Source organism: Oncorhynchus clarkii, chromosome 16, assembly GCF_045791955.1.
Source record: "Oncorhynchus clarkii lewisi isolate Uvic-CL-2024 chromosome 16, UVic_Ocla_1.0, whole genome shotgun sequence".
NCBI classification, from domain to species: Eukaryota; Metazoa; Chordata; class Actinopteri; order Salmoniformes; family Salmonidae; genus Oncorhynchus; species Oncorhynchus clarkii.
This window is the reverse complement of record NC_092162.1, coordinates 27,321,516-27,339,688: the sequence shown is the minus strand read 5'-3', so window position 1 is coordinate 27,339,688 and position 18,173 is coordinate 27,321,516. Positions and strand designations below refer to the sequence as shown.

Here is an 18,173-nt window from a genome sequence, read left to right as displayed (position 1 = left end):
CAGCAGCTAACAGAAAATAGAGAGCAAAGCAGTTGACCTCAACATGGGGCTGTTTTGAAAGTACAAATGAGACTGTAAAAAAATGTTTGTATATTCTGTTGACTGCATACATTAATTGTGTTTCATCATAGTCGTCTTCATAATAATAATAATAATAATCATTATCTTCATAAGCATCATCATCATGATCTTCAAACTTGTAAACCTTTATCACACCAGATAAAGAGTAGCAAAACAGATAAATATGGACAAAGCAGGAAGGCCAATTGAGCTACAGTAGACAAAGACAGACAGAAAGTGCAAGAAAGAGAGGAATATTATAATTACATTCAGCTGTGGCCGAATTTTCCTTGAGCGGACGGTTGTACAGCGTAAATCGACTCAGAAATATATATATATTATTTGACAAAAACAGAATAATTTCAAACCTTGACTACAATGAGATACGATCACATATGCCTCTCTATTTAAGCATGGGAATACCTAGGAAAATATTCCCTGAATTGAAATAACTTTGATCTGATTTCCTGGTGATTTTATAGTATTTTATGTCAAACAATGAAAAAGAATAAATAAATAAAACATTTGTCATTGTTTTTTCCCAAAATAAAATCACCTTCAAGCCAAATTTGGCCCACGTGCCGCCTATTGGGGAATCCTGTTATACAGCAAGAGAAAGGGGGAAAGCTAAATGGAGAGAGAGTGGAAAAGATTGGATAAAATATTGTTAGCGTTTCACCCCATCAGTTCAGCTGCTACTTGGAACTATTCAAACAAAGTGTTAAACTAAGCCATTTCCTCTTTATCAAGTTCCTCTTCTCAAACTGACACAGCCTTAAGACCTCAGAACTCAGACCTCTCCTTCCATTTGTGTGTTCATACGAGCATGACAATGGATTGGATAATACCCCTTTCATTCTACTTATCAGGTAGGCAAAATATATTTACTCTAACATTGCTGGAAATAATAATGTTCAGTCCATTGTCTGCCAATATTTGACTTTTTGGGGGGTCATTTTTGGTATCATCCAATGACATAAAACATGTACATTTGGAAAGAGGTTGGAAAATAAGTCAGGGAAGCTTCTTTAAATGCGTAGCAATTGGATACTAATCCCAGATGATTGATTGTCTTCCCATACATAAATGCTTGATAGAGACTATTATACTTTTACACATACAACTTACTGTTATATATTTACAGTCTTGATTTTGTATCTCCACAGACTACATTTGTGCCAGTTTTTGCAGAGCCATTGATATATTTTAGACATCCTGAGTTCTCACGTCATTTTTTCCTCCCCGTAAAAAACTCCTACAACTACTATTACCTCTACTACTACTACTACTACAGTATTGACTTTTTGCTTGCTACACTACTACTTAAGTCCTGTTTCCATAGAAATCTATCTCCATATAATGTGAGGGTGTAAGTAAATGCAAGCGTACATTTTATGTTGAAACATTGTGGTAGAAAACTCTTATGAAGCCACAGGTTATTGCACACAGGTTATTGCCTCCCTCAGACCATGTTGGGCTCTCTAGTTCTTTAATAGAGGGCCAAAAATAGCATATTTGTCTCAAATGTGTTTACATCCCTGTTAGTGAGCATTTATCCTTTGCCAAGATAATCCATCCACCTGACAGGTGTGGCATATCAAGAAGATGATTAAACAGCATGATCAATACACAGGTGCACCTTGTGCTGGGGAGAATAAAAGGCCACTCTAAAATGTTTTTTCACACAACACAATGCCACAGATGTCTCAAGTTTTGAGACACAACCGCAGACCACATGTGGGAGTGCTGTTTGCTGATGTCAACATTGTAAACAGAGTGCCCCATGGTGGAGGTGTGGTTATGGTCTGGGCAGGCATAAGCTATGGGTTATGGTGTGGGCAGGAATAAGCTATCACCTCATGTTTCAGCATGATAATACACAGCCCCATGTTGCAAGTACCTGTACACAATTCCTTGAAGCTGTAAATATCCCAGTTTTTCCATGGCCTGCATACTCACCAGACACGTCACCCATTGAGCATGTTCGGGATGCTCTGGATCGACATGTACAACACCATGTTCCAGTTCTCACTTATATTCAGCAACATCGTACAGCCCTTTAAGAGGAGTGGGACAACATTCCACAGGCCACAATCAACAGCCTGATCAACGTTATGCAAAGGAGATGTGTCACGCTGCATGAGGCAAATGGTGGTCACACCAGACACTGACTGTTTTTTTGATCCACGCCCCTAAACCTTTTTTTAAGGTATCTGTGACCAAAAGATGCATATCTGTATTCCCAATCATGTGAAATCCATAGTTCAGGGCCTAATGAATATATTTCAATTGACTGATTTCCTTATATAAACTATAACTCAGTAAAATCTTTGAAATTGTTGCATATTGCGATAATATAGAGTGACTTCCGGCGCCGACAGAGATGGCCGCCTCGCTTCGCGTTCCTAGGAAACTATGCAGTTTTTTGTTTTTTTACGTGTTATTTCTTACATTAGTACCCCAGGTCATCTTAGGTTTCATTACATACAGTCGAGAAGAACTACTGAATATAAGATCAGCGTCAACTCACCATCAGTACGACCAAGAATATGTTTTTCGCGACGCGGATCCTGTGTTCTGCCTTACAAACAGGACAACGGAGTGGATCCTATGCAGCGACCCAAAAAAACGACTCCGAAAGAGAGGGAAACGAGGCGGTCTTCTGGTCAGACTCCGGAGACGGGCACACCGTGCACCACTCCCTAGCATTCTTCTTGCCAATGTCCAGTCTCTTGACAACAAGGTTGATGAAATCCGAGCAAGGGTAGCATTCCAGAGGGACATCAGAGACTGTAACGTCCTTTGCTTCACTGAAACATGGCTCACTGGAGAGACTCTATCCGAAGCGGTGCAGCCAACGGGTTTCTCCACGCATCGCGCTGACAGAAACAAACATCTTTCTGGTAAGAAGAGGGGCGGGGGCGTATGCCTCATGGCCGGTGTGATGAAAGAAACATACAGGAACTCAAATCCTTCTGTTCACCTGATTTAGAATTCCTCACATTCAAATGTAGACCGCATTATCTACCAAGAGAATTCTCTTCGATTATAATCACAGCCGTATATATACCCCCCCAAGCAGACACATCGATGGCTCTGAACAAACTTTATTTAACTCTCTGCAAACTGGAAACGATTTATCCGGAGGCTGCATTCATTGTAGCTGGGGATTTTAACAAGGCTAATCTGAAAACAAGACTCCCTAAATTTTGTCAGCATATCGATTGCGCAACCAGGGGTGGAAAGACCTTGGATCATTGTTACTCTAACTTCCGCGACGCATATAAGGCCCTGCCCCGCCCCCCTTTCGGAAAAGCTGACCACGACTCCATTTTGTTGATCCCTGCCTACAGACAGAAACTAAAACAAGAGGCTCCCACGCTGAGGTCTGTCCAACACTGGTCCGACCAAGCTGACTCCACACTCCAAGACTGTTTCCATCACGTGGACTGGGAGATGTTTCGTATTGCGTCAGATAACAACATTGACGAATACGCTGATTCGGTGTGCGAGTTCATTAGAACGTGCGTTGAAGATGTCGTTCCCATAGCAACGATTAAAACATTCCCTAACCAGAAACCGTGGATTGATGGCAGCATTCGTGTGAAACTGAAAGCGCGAACCACTGCTTTTAATCAGGGCAAGGTGTCTGGTAACATGACCGAATACAAACAGTGCAGCTATTCCCTCCGCAAGGCTATCAAACAAGCTATGCGCCAGTACAGAGACAAAGTCGAATCTCAATTCAACGGCTCAGACACAAGAGGCATGTGGCAGGGTCTACAGTCAATCACGGACTACAGGAAGAAATCCAGCCCAGTCACGGACCAGGATGTCTTGCTCCCAGGCAGACTAAATAACTTTTTTGCCCGCTTTGAGGACAATACAGTGCCACTGACACGGCCTGCAACGAAAACATGCGGTCTCTCCTTCACTGCAGCCGAGGTGAGTAAGACATTTAAACGTGTTAACCCTCGCAAGGCTGCAGGCCCAGACGGCATCCCCAGCCGCGCCCTCAGAGCATGCGCAGACCAGCTGGCCGGTGTGTTTACGGACATATTCAATCAATCCCTATACCAGTCTGCTGTTCCCACATGCTTCAAGAGGGCGACCATTGTTCCTGTTCCCAAGAAAGCTAAGGTAACTGAGCTAAACGACTACCGCCCCGTAGCACTCACATCCGTCATCATGAAGTGCTTTGAGAGACTAGTCAAGGACCATATCACCTCCACCCTACCTGACACCCTAGACCCACTCCAATTTGCTTACCGCCCAAATAGGTCCACAGACGATGCAATCTCAACCACACTGCACACTGCCCTAACCCATCTGGACAAGAGGAATACCTATGTGAGAATGCTGTTCATCGACTACAGCTCGGCATTCAACACCATAGTACCCTCCAAACTCGTCATCAAGCTCGAGACCCTGGGTCTCGACCCCGCCCTGTGCAACTGGGTACTGGACTTCCTGACGGGCCGCCCCCAGGTGGTGAGGGTAGGCAACAACATCTCCTCCCCGCTGATCCTCAACACTGGGGCCCCACAAGGGTGCGTTCTGAGCCCTCTCCTGTACTCCCTGTTCACTCACGACTGCGTGGCCACGCACGCCTCCAACTCAATCATCAAGTTTGCGGACGACACAACAGTGGTAGGCTTGATTACCAACAACGACGAGACGGCCTACAGGGAGGAGGTGAGGGCCCTCGGAGTGTGGTGTCAGGAAAATAACCTCACACTCAACGTCAACAAAACTAAGGAGATGATTGTGGACTTCAGGAAACAGCAGAGGGAACACCCCCCTATCCACATCGATGGAACAGTAGTGGAGAGGGTAGCAAGTTTTAAGTTCCTCGGCATACACTACACAGACAAACTGAATTGGTCCACTCACACAGACAGCATTGTGAAGAAGGCGCAGCAGCGCCTCTTCAACCTCAGGAGGCTGAAGAAATTTGGCTTGTCACCAAAAGCACTCACAAACTTCTACAGATGCACAATCGAGAGCATCCTGGCGGGCTGTATCACCGCCTGGTATGGCAACTGCACCGCCCTCAACCGTAAGGCTCTCCAGAGGGTAGTGAGGTCTGCACAACGCATCACCGGGGGCAAACTACCTGCCCTCCAGGACACCTACACCACCCGATGTCACAGGAAGGCCATAAAGATCATCAAGGACATCAACCACCCGAGCCACTGCCTGTTCACCCCGCTATCATCCAGAAGGCGAGGTCAGTACAGGTGCATCAAAGCTGGGACCGAGAGACTGAAAAACAGCTTCTATCTCAAGGCCATCAGACTGTTAAACAGCCATCACTAACACTGAGTGGCTGCTGCCAACACACTGACACTGACTCATCTCCAGCCACTTTAATAATGGGAATTGATGGGAAATGATGTAAATATATCACTAGCCACTTTAAACAATGCTACCTTATATAATGTTACTTACCCTACATCAGGGGTGTCAAAGTCAAATGGACGGAGGGCCAAATAAAAAAATCAGCTACAAGACGAGGGCCGGACTGTTCGAATGTTCATTGAAAAATTTTTAAATGACGCATATAGTCTAGTGAACCTAATTGAACCTACTGAAAACCTAACAAATATATTACAATATGATCAGATAAATAAAGCAATATTTTCTTATGGCTCTGTCAGTAATCTTTAATTTTCAACAGACACAAAAGACAAATTTCCTTTATATAAATATCCCCATAACATGAACATTAAATGAAAGAAACCGGTATTCAAGGCACCATCAGTAGACTATATTTTCTATTTTAGCAAAAGTGGGCTAAATTTACTTCAAAGAAAAAACAATAATAGCAATTTTCTATCATCCACTCAACTGAAATATTTTTAAAATATAATTGGATTGAAATACAAAAAAATAAAGTGCAAAAATCTATTAATCAAAAACAACACTTTGTTTAAGGAGAAGTAACATGCAGTGAAAACAAATATTACATTTTAACTTTTAAACTTGAACTGAGTAAAAACTCTAAATATGTGATTGCACAGTAATGTTCACTTGTTTGAGGTTGAGGGTGATACTTGGTGGTGTCCCATCTTTTCCACAAGTTCATCAATGTTCGGGGTAAGGCTCTGAGCTGAAGAAATCCTCAGAATTGAGTGGAGGTGTTCAGCAGTAAGTCGACTTCTGTGTGATGTTTTGTTCAGGTTCATCAAAGAAAACAGTTGTTCACACAGGTATGTGCTGCCAAACATAGACAACGTTTGAGCAGCCTGGATGCGCAGCTGGGGCATTGTGCCGGGGAGGAAACGGGCGAACTCCGCAGCACCCACTGCCGCATATTTTGCCCTCAGTGCATCATTGCATTGGAGGTCAATCAACTCCATTTGGAGGTTTGGTGGTGAGCTTTCCACGTCAACAGCAAATGGGTTACCGAGCAGTTCCAACCTGCTTTTTTGTGCTTCAAAGTCAGCAAATCGGCGTCGAAAGTCAGCGGCAAGCATACCTATTTTATCAGCCAACTGTGTGCTCGGGAACGCACTGGTAGAGAGCTTCTCTTTCATGGTCTGGCAGCTGGGAAAGTGGCTCAAATTTTCTTTCCGCATCTGCGTCTCCCACAGAGTCAGTTTGGTTTTAAATGCCTTCACTGTACTGTACATATCAGAGATGACACGATCCCGACCCTGCAGCTGCAAGTTTATTGCATTCAGATGACTCGTAATGTCACACAGAAAAGCCATTTCACACAGAAACATTTCGTCTCGGAGTTGTGTTGTGTCTTTCCCTTTGCTGTCCAAGAACAGACAAATCTCCTCACGAAGCTCGAAACATCTTTGAAGCACCTTTCCCTGGCTTAGCCATCGCACCTCTGTGTGATAAGGCAAATCACCATGCTCCGTTTCTAACTCCGTCAGAAATGCCTTGAACTGGCGGTGATTCAAACCTTTGGCTCTGATAAAGTTAACTGTGCGCGTGATGATGCTCATTACATGCTCCATTTTCAAGGCTTTACCGCACAACGCTTCCTGGTGTATGATACAATGATAAGCTGTCAGCTCACCTGTCGCGTTTTCCTCTTGCATCTTTTCCCGTATCTTCGCCACCAGTCCGCTCCTGTGTCCACACATCGCAGGTGCTCCGTCGGTTGTCAAACCCACGAGTTTTTCCCAAGGCAGCTCCATCTCATTTACACATCTTGACACCTCTTCATACAAATCATGCCCCGTAGTTGTGCCATGCATAGGACGTAAAGCCAAAAACTCCTCTGTCACGCTTAGGTTGGAGTCCACTCCGCGGATGAAAATTGACAACTGGGCAATGTCAGAAATGTCGGTGCTCTCATCCACAGCCAAGGAATATGCAATAAAATCTTTTCCCTTTTTCACAAGCTGCTCTTTTAGATTGATGGACAACTGGTCTACTCTCTCGGCAATGGTGTTTCTGCTCAGACTCACATTTAAAAAGAGTTGCCTTTTTTCTGGGCAAACTTCGTCACAAACTTTAATCATGCAGTTTTTGATGAAATCCCCCTCCGTAAATGGCCGGGCTGATTTAGCGATCTCTTCTGCCAAAATAAAACTGGCCTTGACAGTTGCGTCCGCGTGTGTGTCCGCGTGTTTCGTTTCATAATGTCGTCTCAGATTATACTCTTTCAGTACCGCCACACTTTCTCCACACAGAAGACACACAGGTTTTCCAGCTACCTTCGTGAACATATACTCCGACTCCCACCTTGTTTGAAACCCCCGGTTCTCAGTATCCACCTTCCGTTTTGCCATTTTTGATGGGTATCTGAAAGTTAATTTTACTGTGATGCTGACGACTGCTGTGCCAATAAATATTGAAATGAAGCAGCCTACTGCTCGGTGCGTCACCTTTGCATTGTGGGAAATGTAGTATTGGTGCGTGTAAAAGATCTGCGGGCTGCCGGCTTGCTGCGGGCCGGTTCTAATAATAAATCAAGATCATCCCAGGGGCCGTAAAAAACCTTCTTGCGGGCCGGATGTGGCCCGCGGGCCTTGACTCTGACATATGTGCCCTACATTATTCATCTCATATGCATACGTATATACTGTACTCTATATCATCGACTGTATCCTTATGTAATACATGTATCACTAGCCACTTTAAACTATGCCACTTTGTTTACATACTCATCTCATTTGTACATACTGTACTCGATACCATCTACTGTATCTTGCCTATGCTGCTCTGTACCATCACTCATTCATATATCCTTATGTACATATTCTTTATCCCCTTACACTGTGTACAAGACAGTAGTTTTGGAATTGTTAGTTAGATTACTTGTTATTACTGCATTGTCGGAACTAGAAGCACAAGCATTTCGCTACACTCGCATTAACATCTGCTAACCATGTGTATGTGACAAATACAATTTTATTTGATTTGATTTGATTTGATTTGTTCAGTATATTTTGCCAAATGGATTAGTGTGTGGGTGTACTGTGTTGCATCTGCCATCTGCCTGTATTAGGGCAAAACATTGGAGTGACAGTGGAGTCAACCAATCACATTGACTTCACATTAACAAAAGCTAGCTAGCTAGACCATGGGAAAACGTATGGAAACTTCTGCCTTCTCGAAGGCCAACAGGTCTAGCTAGCTAGCTTTTGTTGTAGGCTAGTTTGCAGCAGCTGCAGCAGGTATTATCGAAGAGGATGATGTTGCTAATTTGTTAGTTCTTCCCTTTTCAAGATTAAGTTTCAACAAGAAGTTAAGTTTCAAATTATTATCATCTGGTGAGTGGAACTGTGATTTTTATTGCAGCTGAAATGCTGTTAGCCATCTCTTTGAAAATAACTTGTGTGTGAAACATTGTTGCATTTAAACTTTAGATCACCTGTTACTTTGTACTAAATGTGAAATGTTTTTTGCAATGGGAAGTAATAGTTGTACATTTTGATTAGGAAATGCTAGCCTAATGGTTGTGTTTTTGTATTCTTAAGATGATGACCTAATGGCTTATTATGTCCGAGTGAATGGACTGTTTATCATCATGCTGTGTGTGACTGCTGTCTTTCCATCTGCCATATGCAGTGGTGTTGTGGTGCCTGGAGAAGTGGGTTCTTTGTGAAGGAAATGCGCTCTGTGTGAAAAATCCTTTGTCTTCCTATAGATTTGTCTGATTTTCACTCTAAAATAATAAACAAATAAAAAATGTATGTTCTAAGTCCACAACAATGCTTAAACCATATCAGGAGACTGTTTTTGAAGTCTGGGAGGTTGTAGTTGCCCTTTAATTCAAACGAGCAAAACAAATGCTCTCCCTATTGAAACAAATCAACATTATGTCATTCTGTCAGGTAGACTGACATTTTTGTCAACATTTTATTGGCAAGGTTTTTTGGGAAAACCTTTAGAAATGTTCATGACGAATGAATTGTGCATCGCAAATAGCCTACTAACCAAGATTACGGACCAACCTTTTTCAATACCTGGTTTGCATACCGATTGTTGCCTTAGTTAGCATTTACTGGTCGATACCAGAAGTTGAAACGTCTTTCCTACCTACCAGGTGCCGATGTCATTATTTTGTGAGCTGCTCCATGCAACCACCAGTTGAGAGCTGCGCACTCTTTCTGCCTTCAAATGATATTCAGCAGGGTGGCAGGGTAGCCTAGTGGTTAGAGTGTTGGACTACTAACTGTAAAGGTTGCAAGATCAAATCCCCAAGCTGACAAGGTCAGCCCCTGTTCCTAGGTTGTCATTGAAAATAAGAATTTGTTCTTAACTGACTTGCCTAGATAAATACATCATACTGTTGAAATGAGGCTAATTGTGCTCCAGACGTGAATATATTTCATGTGCTTTGCGATTGTGTAGGCAACTTTGTGCATGTTGTCCTACATAATTAATAAATCGTATACCTCCACCACACTACTTCGATATGCAACAGTAGGGATTAAGCAATGAGTATAGGCAATGCCCACTGAAAAAAAGTGGGTATAGGGCGTATAACTGTGTATATCCTCCACTCAGTGGAGCTGTCCTAGTCAAGTATTTTAGATTGATTTTTGTGATCGGTTTCAATATCTTACACTCTTAAATAGATTCTCATACATGCTTTGAAAGAAAATGTGGAACGTTTGGGTTGTGGTAATGCTCTTTCTGATATATTGTCTCCTCTGCTTAGTGCCTCAAGGTGCTTTGGCTTTTAACATTGACCCAGCTGCTTGGAAGTATGTCAGCGAACCTGCTGCTGGGTTTGGATACAAGGTGGTACAGAATAACCCATCAAGGTAAGAAAAATCATATGGAGATAAGTCTAGTGACTTGGTTTGACCTTTTCTTTCATTTTCAAAAATTTGATTTTCCTCATTGGTCAGTGTATTAGGTACACAAAAATGGTTCGTAGTGGCTTGCGATATAAAGCAGGCAGACATTCATCAAGGTATTCAGTTACTGTTCGATTGAATGTTAGAATGTGTAAAAAGAAGTGACCTAAGCGACTTTGAGCATGGTATGATCGATGGTGCCAGGTGTGCCGGTCCAAGAATCTCAGAAACGTCCGGCCTCCTGGGCATTTCACGCACGAGAATGGTGCTATAAACAAAAAAACGTCCTGTGGGTGAAAACAGCTCATTGATGAGAGGTCGAAGGAGAATGGCAAGAATCATGCAAGCTAACAGGAGCGACACAAACAGGCAAATAATGCAGTACAACAGTGTTGTGCAGAACAACATCTCAGGACTCACAACTCATCGGTCCTTGTCATGGATGGGCTATTGCAGCCGATGACTACACAGCTAAAAACAAGAACTGGCTCCAGTGGGCACGCGATCAGCAACACTGGACAATTGAGGAGTGGAAAAACATTGCCTGGTCCGACAAATCCCAGTTCGTGTTGAGTCAGCATTTGGCCGTAAGCAGCATGAGTCTATGGGATGACGTCCATACAAGCATTAAAACACTATTTTTACCTCAACATAGTGTAAAATACACATATAAATAATAGCCTAAATGTTGACACATTTTACTGGGGGGCAATGAGGAGATTCGGGAATTTTTTCCCCCACGGCACCTTTCCCCCACATGTTTCCATGCCATTTCCATTGCTTTGGTCGAGTTCCATTGACTTCTTTACTGCATCTACAGTATGTTGTGTTGTAGAACAGCTGACTGAAGACCAGGCATTCAGATCAAACAGATGAGACTTTGTGACTTGTCAGAGAAATATTAGCAAGGCTAAGCAAGGCTAGCTATAGCTGCAGCAAAATCGCTAGCTAACAATCTGCAAGGCTAAAACAAAACGTTAGCACATTGTTCTCTGATTGGCTAAATGGATCAGTCTCGTAGCAAAACTTTAGCTCAAGATTTGACATGTTGAAACTTGGAAACCCCAGCAGCCGTCTTGAGACGTTCTAAAACTAGACCGCTCAGATCAAGTAAACTTTGTTCTAAATCTGTATAAAAATGTCTTGTCGCATCTTATGTATCTAAAATTGGCTTAATCATTTTTGGTGTTGTATTTTTGTCAATTAATATAACAAACACACCTTTGACCTCTATCACAAGCTTGCTTATAAGTGCCCCCCTGGATCAGTATAAGCAAAATAGGAGGGGACAAGTTTACCGATGTCTGGTCAGAGATTCATCTTGCATACCATTGTCAATACAAGGTATGTATGGTAGAATATACTACTCAAATATCTCTGTTCATTAGCAATGGGACATTTCTTGATTACTGTTGAGCCTACCTGTGCTGTCGGATGAAAACCTTGTAATTCTATTCTTGCCAATTTTCCATATTTTTTTTACATGTAATGAAAGGAGTTACTTCCCTAAATGTACTATACACATTATATGACTCTAGGACTAACAAAATGTATTCAAAATAGCTTTTGAAGTTTGATAATTGTATGTTCGTTAACAGTAAAATATGGCACTTTTTTCCATTTCCTAAAAGGTTTATATTTTGGAGATATGAGGTTTTCATCTGACAGTGACAATAGACTTCTGTAGAATAAGAGATGAGTTGAGAGACGGTACTTGACTAATCTCTAACAAGAAAATCTAATAATAAAAAAATTGGGGGGGGGGGGATCTAAAAATACAAATACAAATCTAGATGTTTATACCGCAAATTCTCCCCTGTTGTGTTTTAAAGAGCCCAGTCATGGGATCAATATGTCTCTTGGTTTGTCAATGACAAAGGATCCCGAGTCACTAAACACCATGGTGAGTGGAATGTGTGTTCACGTCTTAGCCGTATTGATGAAAAACCACAAGGAAATAATCAAATTGGTGCATTGCTTTTCATGATGATTATAATTTTGTTCATCATCTCTCCAACCTTCTGTTCCTTATAGGTATGCGGACCAACCATCCCAAGAGAGTGCAAATCCATCACCACCTACAATGGGATGTGCTTTGAAATTGACCAAAGTCTTAATGTGAAACAACCTGTCCCTTCATCTCTGGAAGGTAATCCAAGGTTGTATTTTAAGGTAGTCTGGTTGGTTGAGTCAATTTTAAAAGAAAATAGACCTATTGTGGTACAGATGCTGTCTTTTTGTGTGTCACGCCACAGCACACCACATAATTACGGAGGGTTATCAGTGCCAATTCTTAAATGCAATGCTTAAATGCTAAATTGCAATGTGACAATGACAAACGCAATGCCTAAATATTACATTGCATTTAAAGCATTTACATTAAGCACTAATGGTGGGAGTCTCTACCATTTGACTTCACATTGTTTTTGCTCTGTTCTGCTCTTTTTCTACACATTTTTACCAGAATGTCCTGGACAAACAGACATAGCCTTTCTATTGGATGGGTCAGGAAGTGTTAACAAATTTGATTTTGAAAAAATGAAAGACTTTGTGAAAGATCTGATCAGGGAATTTCTGGAAAGGGATACTAAGGTAAGAACTACTTTTACATGTTATTATAGAAAGAAAGCTAAAAGATGCACTGTTTTAATTGCATTCATTGGTGATTACTCAAAATATCATTGGTGATTATGGTTGAGGTCGAATTTTTAAAATATATTTTCAATGATCTCTTAATAAACTGAAAAGGATAAACTATTTATCATCCTTTTGTTTTATTCAAATCACTCTGAATTGAGTGACTTCAATTATAATTGACCACAACCCTGATATTGCTCAACATAACAATATTTAGTCAAATATGCAACATGTAGTTATTAGTTTATGTAGACTGGCAATTGTATTTGTTATGACGAGATCAACAATAAAAATGTCACTGAGGTATTCATATGACTAAGCTTCTTGTTGGTATTTTGAGTGTCTCCATTATACTGATAGATACAGTCACTCCTGAAATTAATGGCACCCTTGATAAAGATCAGAAAAAAAGACTATAAAATAAATAATACAAATAGAACAATAAAACAAAAAGGTAAGTTATATTATTTTATTATTTATTTTTCGCCTCTGCCAGGAGGCTGTAACTTGGCCATAAGTGGCTCTTCCAGCAAGACCATAACCCCAAGCACACATCAAAATGTACAAAGAAATGGTTAATTGACCATGAAATCTAAATTTTACAATGGCCATCTCAGTCTCCAGACTTGAACCCCATTGAAAACCTGTGGTTTGAATTGAAGAGGGCAGTCCATAGGTGTAGACAAAGGATTTCAAGGATCTGGAATTATTCTGTATGAAGGAATGATTTAAGATCCCTCCCAATGTGTTCTGAAATCTCGTAAAATATTTTAGAAAATGCTCAGTGCTGTTATCCTCACAAGGGGAGGGAGGGTGCTGGAGTATTGAAAACAGGGGTGCCAATAATTTTGACCTCAATCTTTTTGAGAAAAGAAAGATTACTTGTTTAACAATTTCTTTTTTTTATATAGCAATTGTATTAGTATAAAATATATATATATATTTTTTTATTCTGAGCGTACAATATAGCTCAGTATTTGTATTTATTTTATACAGTATTTCTTTGTTCATCCTTATCAATTGTGTCAATAATTTTATACACGACTGTTCTCTTCCTTTTTACAGTTTGCAGTTGCCCAGTATTCAGACTATTGCACTATACATTTTGACTTAAATACGTTTAATGTCATGAATCGGGATTATCAAGTGAATAGTATTGCTCAACAAGGTGGACGGACTTACACGGCAGCATCCATCAAAAAAGTTGTGTAAGTGCATAATATTTATGTAGACATATTACAGTATATTTCCTCATAGAGTCATCATACAGAATATTACCATACAACATGTTAAAGTGAATCTACAACCTTTTCTGATCAAAAAGCCAAGAGGTCTTTTCAACGAGTAGAGGATCCAGACCAAAGGCAAAGAGGATCATGATAGTCATTACAGATGGACAATCACATGACAGCGGGATGCTGGAAAATGCAGCCTCTGAGGCTGAAGCCAAAAACATTATTCGATTTGCCATTGGGGTAAGTTGTTTGCCTCAATGTTTCTTTGTACACCATACTACGCAAAATAATATCTTATTTTTCATTACGTGTTATTATATTCTTAAAGAAAATAAATTATCAATTGATCAATGCCTCTTTTGTATTCGAGATTTTGTGTCACAGGTCAAAGAGATAAAAGTTTTACACGACAACTTAGTTGTCCTGTGCAGTCACATTTTTATTACATTTAAATAGACTTATTAAAATCACAATATTTAAAAATGTTTTCATTCATATACAGTTGAAGTCGGAAGTTTACATACACTTAGGTTGAAAATATTAAAACTCATTTTTCAACCACTCCACAAATTTTTTGTTAAACTATAGTTTTGGCAAGTCGGTTAGGACATCTACATTGTGTATGACACAAGTAATTTTTCCAACAATTGTTAACAGACAGATTATTTCACAGTGGGTCAGAAGATTACAAACGATAAGTTGACTGTGTCTTTAAACAGTTTGGAAAAATCCAGAAAATGATGTCATGGCTTTAGAAGTTTCTGATAGGCTAATTGACATAATTGGAGTTAATTGGAGGTAAACCTGTGGATGTATTTCAAGGCCTACCTTCAAACTAAGTGCCTCTTTGCTTGACATCATGAGAAAATCAACAGAAATCAGCAAAGACCTCCACAAGTCTGGTTCATCCTTGGGAGCAATTTCGAAATGTCTAAAGGTACCACATTAATCTGTACAAACAATAGTACGCAAGTATATACACCATGGAACCACGCAGCCGCCATACCGCTTAGGAATGAGACGCGTTCTGTCTCCTAGAGATGAACGTACTTTGGTGCGATAAGTGCAAATCCATCCCAGAACAACAGCAAAAGACCTTGTGAAGATGCTGGAGGAAACAGGTACAAAAGTATCTATATCCACAGTAAAACAAGTCCTATATCGACATAACCTGAAAGGCCGCTCAGCAAGGAAGAAGCCACTGCTCCCAAACCGCCATTAAAATCGCCAGACTACGGTTTGCAACTGCACATGGGGACAAAGATCGTACTTTATGAAGAAATGCCCTCTGGTCTGATGAAACAAAAATAGAACTGTTTTGCCATAATGACCATCGTTATGTTTGGAGGAAAAAGGGGGACGCTTGCAAGCTAAAGAACACCATTCCAACCGTGAAGCATGGGGGTGGCAGCATCATGTTGTGGGGGTGCTTTGCTGCAGGAGGGACTAGTTTACTTCACAAAATAGATGGCATCATGAGGTAATGAAACTTATGTGGATATATTGAAGCAACATCTCAAGACATCAGTCAGGAAGTTAAAGCTTGGTCGCAAATGGATCTTCCAAATGGACAATGACCCTAAGCATACTTCCAAAGTTGTGGCAAAATGGCTTAAGGACAACAAAGTCAAGGTATTGGAGTGGCCATCACAAAGTGCTGACCTCAAACCTATAGAAAATTTGTGGGCAGAACTGAAAAGTGTATGAGAGCAAGGAGGCCTACAAACCTGACTCCGTTACACCCGCTCTGTCAGGAGGAATGGTCCAAAATTCACCCAACTAATTGTGGGAAGGTTGTGGAAGACTATCCGAAACGTTTGACCCATGTTCAGCAATTTTAAAGGCAATGCTACCAAATACTAATTGAGTGTATGTAAACTTCTGACCCACTGGGAATGTGATGAAAGAAATAAAAGCTGAAATAAATCATTCTCTCTACTATTATTCCGACATTTCACATTCTTAAAATAAAGTGGTGATCCTAACTGACCTAAGACAGGGAATTTTTACTAGAATTAAATGTCAGGAATTGTAAAAAAAAAACTGAGTTTAAATGTATTTGGCTAAGGTGTATGTAAACTTCCGACTTCAACTGTATAATGCCACTACTCAGAAATTATGATTTTTGAATGAACAGCGACTTTAAGTACCAGTGCGTATTTCTGGATTTCCTCAGGTGGGCGGAGCCTTTTCTTCGTCAACAGCAAGAAAGGAGTTAGAAACAATTGCCTCCTCTCCACCACGCAACCACATGTTTCAAGTGGGCAGCTTCCAAGCACTTGACCAAATCAAGGATACATTACAGAACAGCATTTTTCCTATTGAAGGTATGGTTGCTTTTCTTGATCTGTCTGTCAAGCCACTACAGTCCTCATCAGTCCACCACACCATTGCAATCTAACTTTTAATGAAGTGTGAATGAGGTGTTTACCCATCTTGAATATCTGTCCTGTCATGAGCCTACCTCTACCTTAGTTGATTGTTAACAATAACATAATATGTAACCTACAGGACATACTGTATGATACTAACTCATGTGAATGTTGATAGGAATCAGACCATCTCACACTGTTAAACCACTTACGTGAATGTAATATCTCAGACTGCCATGTTTGTTGACTAGTTTTTCTGTCTTTTTTTGGTATTGCAGGATCTCAGACTACTGGGGAATCTATTAAGATGGAAATGGCCCAGGAGGGATTCAGTGCAGCATACATTCCTAAGGTAGGAAATACTCCCTTGTCCATAAATGGCTCAAGTCCTGCATGCTTCCTCATTGGCTGGCTTGGCTTTCATGCCAAGCACTAATCTTGTTTTCTGGTCACTAATTAAAATATAATTGCATGTAATATAAGTCAAATAAAATGGATAGTCTTCAATTAGTACATTTGCCCATCCTTGCCAGAGAGGATTCCAGATGGGAGCTGTTGGAGCCTTCCAATGGAAGGGGGCTTACCAGGAATACACAGGGAGCACTTTATACCCTACACCACAACAGAGTCAGAACATGGAACCAGATAGCTATATGGGTGAGAGAATCTACTGAAAAAAAAAACACCCAAATGTACACTGTTATTATTGGCTCTGACCCTGTGAATTTCCCACCTCAGGGTACTCCATGGCAGTTGCTACGACACACACTCGCCAGTTTACCATTTTAGGTGCTCCAAGATTTAAACACACTGGACGAGTGGTGGTTCTTCCGTCCAGAGACACAGACAAGCCGATAGAATATTCTGGACAGGTTTGTAGACAACTTAAACATTGTTGACTGAAAATAATGTTGAATATCATAACTTGCGTTCTCCAAAAAAGTATGTGGGTAGCAGCAGACCTACAGGTAAATCCTGAACCAGTAGCAAATTGTAAAATAAAATTATGACACAGTGTTGCTCCATGATTATTATAGGTGATGGTTTCAACCTGAGAATTTTTGTCCAATGAATGTTGAACAACATTTTAGTTTGTTTGAGATTTGATCATGTGAAAGCTAAGTGGGTGTTCCCCAATTTGGCAAAAGAGTTGCCCAAATGGCCCGCCTGATGAATGAAAGGTGCCTTGTGCTATGTTTTCCTATAGTTTTATCAGGTTTTCACTCTCAAAATCACACCGTTTTATAGAAAAATTACAAAGATATGTTTGAAGTCCACAACAATACTTAAACCATATCAGGAGACCGTTCAGTGAGACAGCGTATAGGTCTGCTGATTAAGTACCTCTACGTGCTGTCATAGGCTCCGAAAGTTCTGGCAGTGTCATTTCGTTTGCCTTTAGTGTGACTGTTGATATGAGCCAATCCTGGTGACTGACCAATAGGAACACGGCCGGCACTGAATATGCAGTCATGTTTACATGACACATCTGAAATCAGGCTACCTGATGGGATTTTGATGAATGCGCAAAATTGTCAATCAAAATAAAGATGTGATGAAACCAAGATTGAACTCTTTGGCCTGAATGCCAAGCG

At 40.8% G+C, this 18,173-nt stretch overlaps 1 protein-coding gene across 2 annotated transcripts in view; it reads left to right on the top strand.

Moving 5' to 3' along the window:
- Nucleotides 1-858: 858 nt before the first annotated feature.
- Nucleotides 859-18,173, top strand: part of LOC139368288 (integrin alpha-X) — a 57,466-nt gene continuing 40,151 nt past the window's right edge. The window contains exons 1-12 of one of the 2 annotated variants that reach the window (XM_071107032.1): nucleotides 859-929; nucleotides 10,193-10,298; nucleotides 11,575-11,678; nucleotides 12,167-12,237; nucleotides 12,369-12,483; nucleotides 12,799-12,926; nucleotides 14,037-14,179; nucleotides 14,296-14,446; nucleotides 16,383-16,533; nucleotides 16,857-16,930; nucleotides 17,112-17,235; nucleotides 17,317-17,450. In XM_071107032.1, the coding sequence (XP_070963133.1) occupies nucleotides 887-929; nucleotides 10,193-10,298; nucleotides 11,575-11,678; nucleotides 12,167-12,237; nucleotides 12,369-12,483; nucleotides 12,799-12,926; nucleotides 14,037-14,179; nucleotides 14,296-14,446; nucleotides 16,383-16,533; nucleotides 16,857-16,930; nucleotides 17,112-17,235; nucleotides 17,317-17,450 (1,344 nt within the window). In that variant the 5' untranslated portion in view covers nucleotides 859-886. Of the gene's footprint in view, nucleotides 930-8,632; nucleotides 8,799-10,192; nucleotides 10,299-11,574; nucleotides 11,679-12,166; nucleotides 12,238-12,368; nucleotides 12,484-12,798; nucleotides 12,927-14,036; nucleotides 14,180-14,295; nucleotides 14,447-16,382; nucleotides 16,534-16,856; nucleotides 16,931-17,111; nucleotides 17,236-17,316; nucleotides 17,451-18,173 lie in introns of those variants that run through there. The other variant, XM_071107033.1, reaches the window with a different exon arrangement.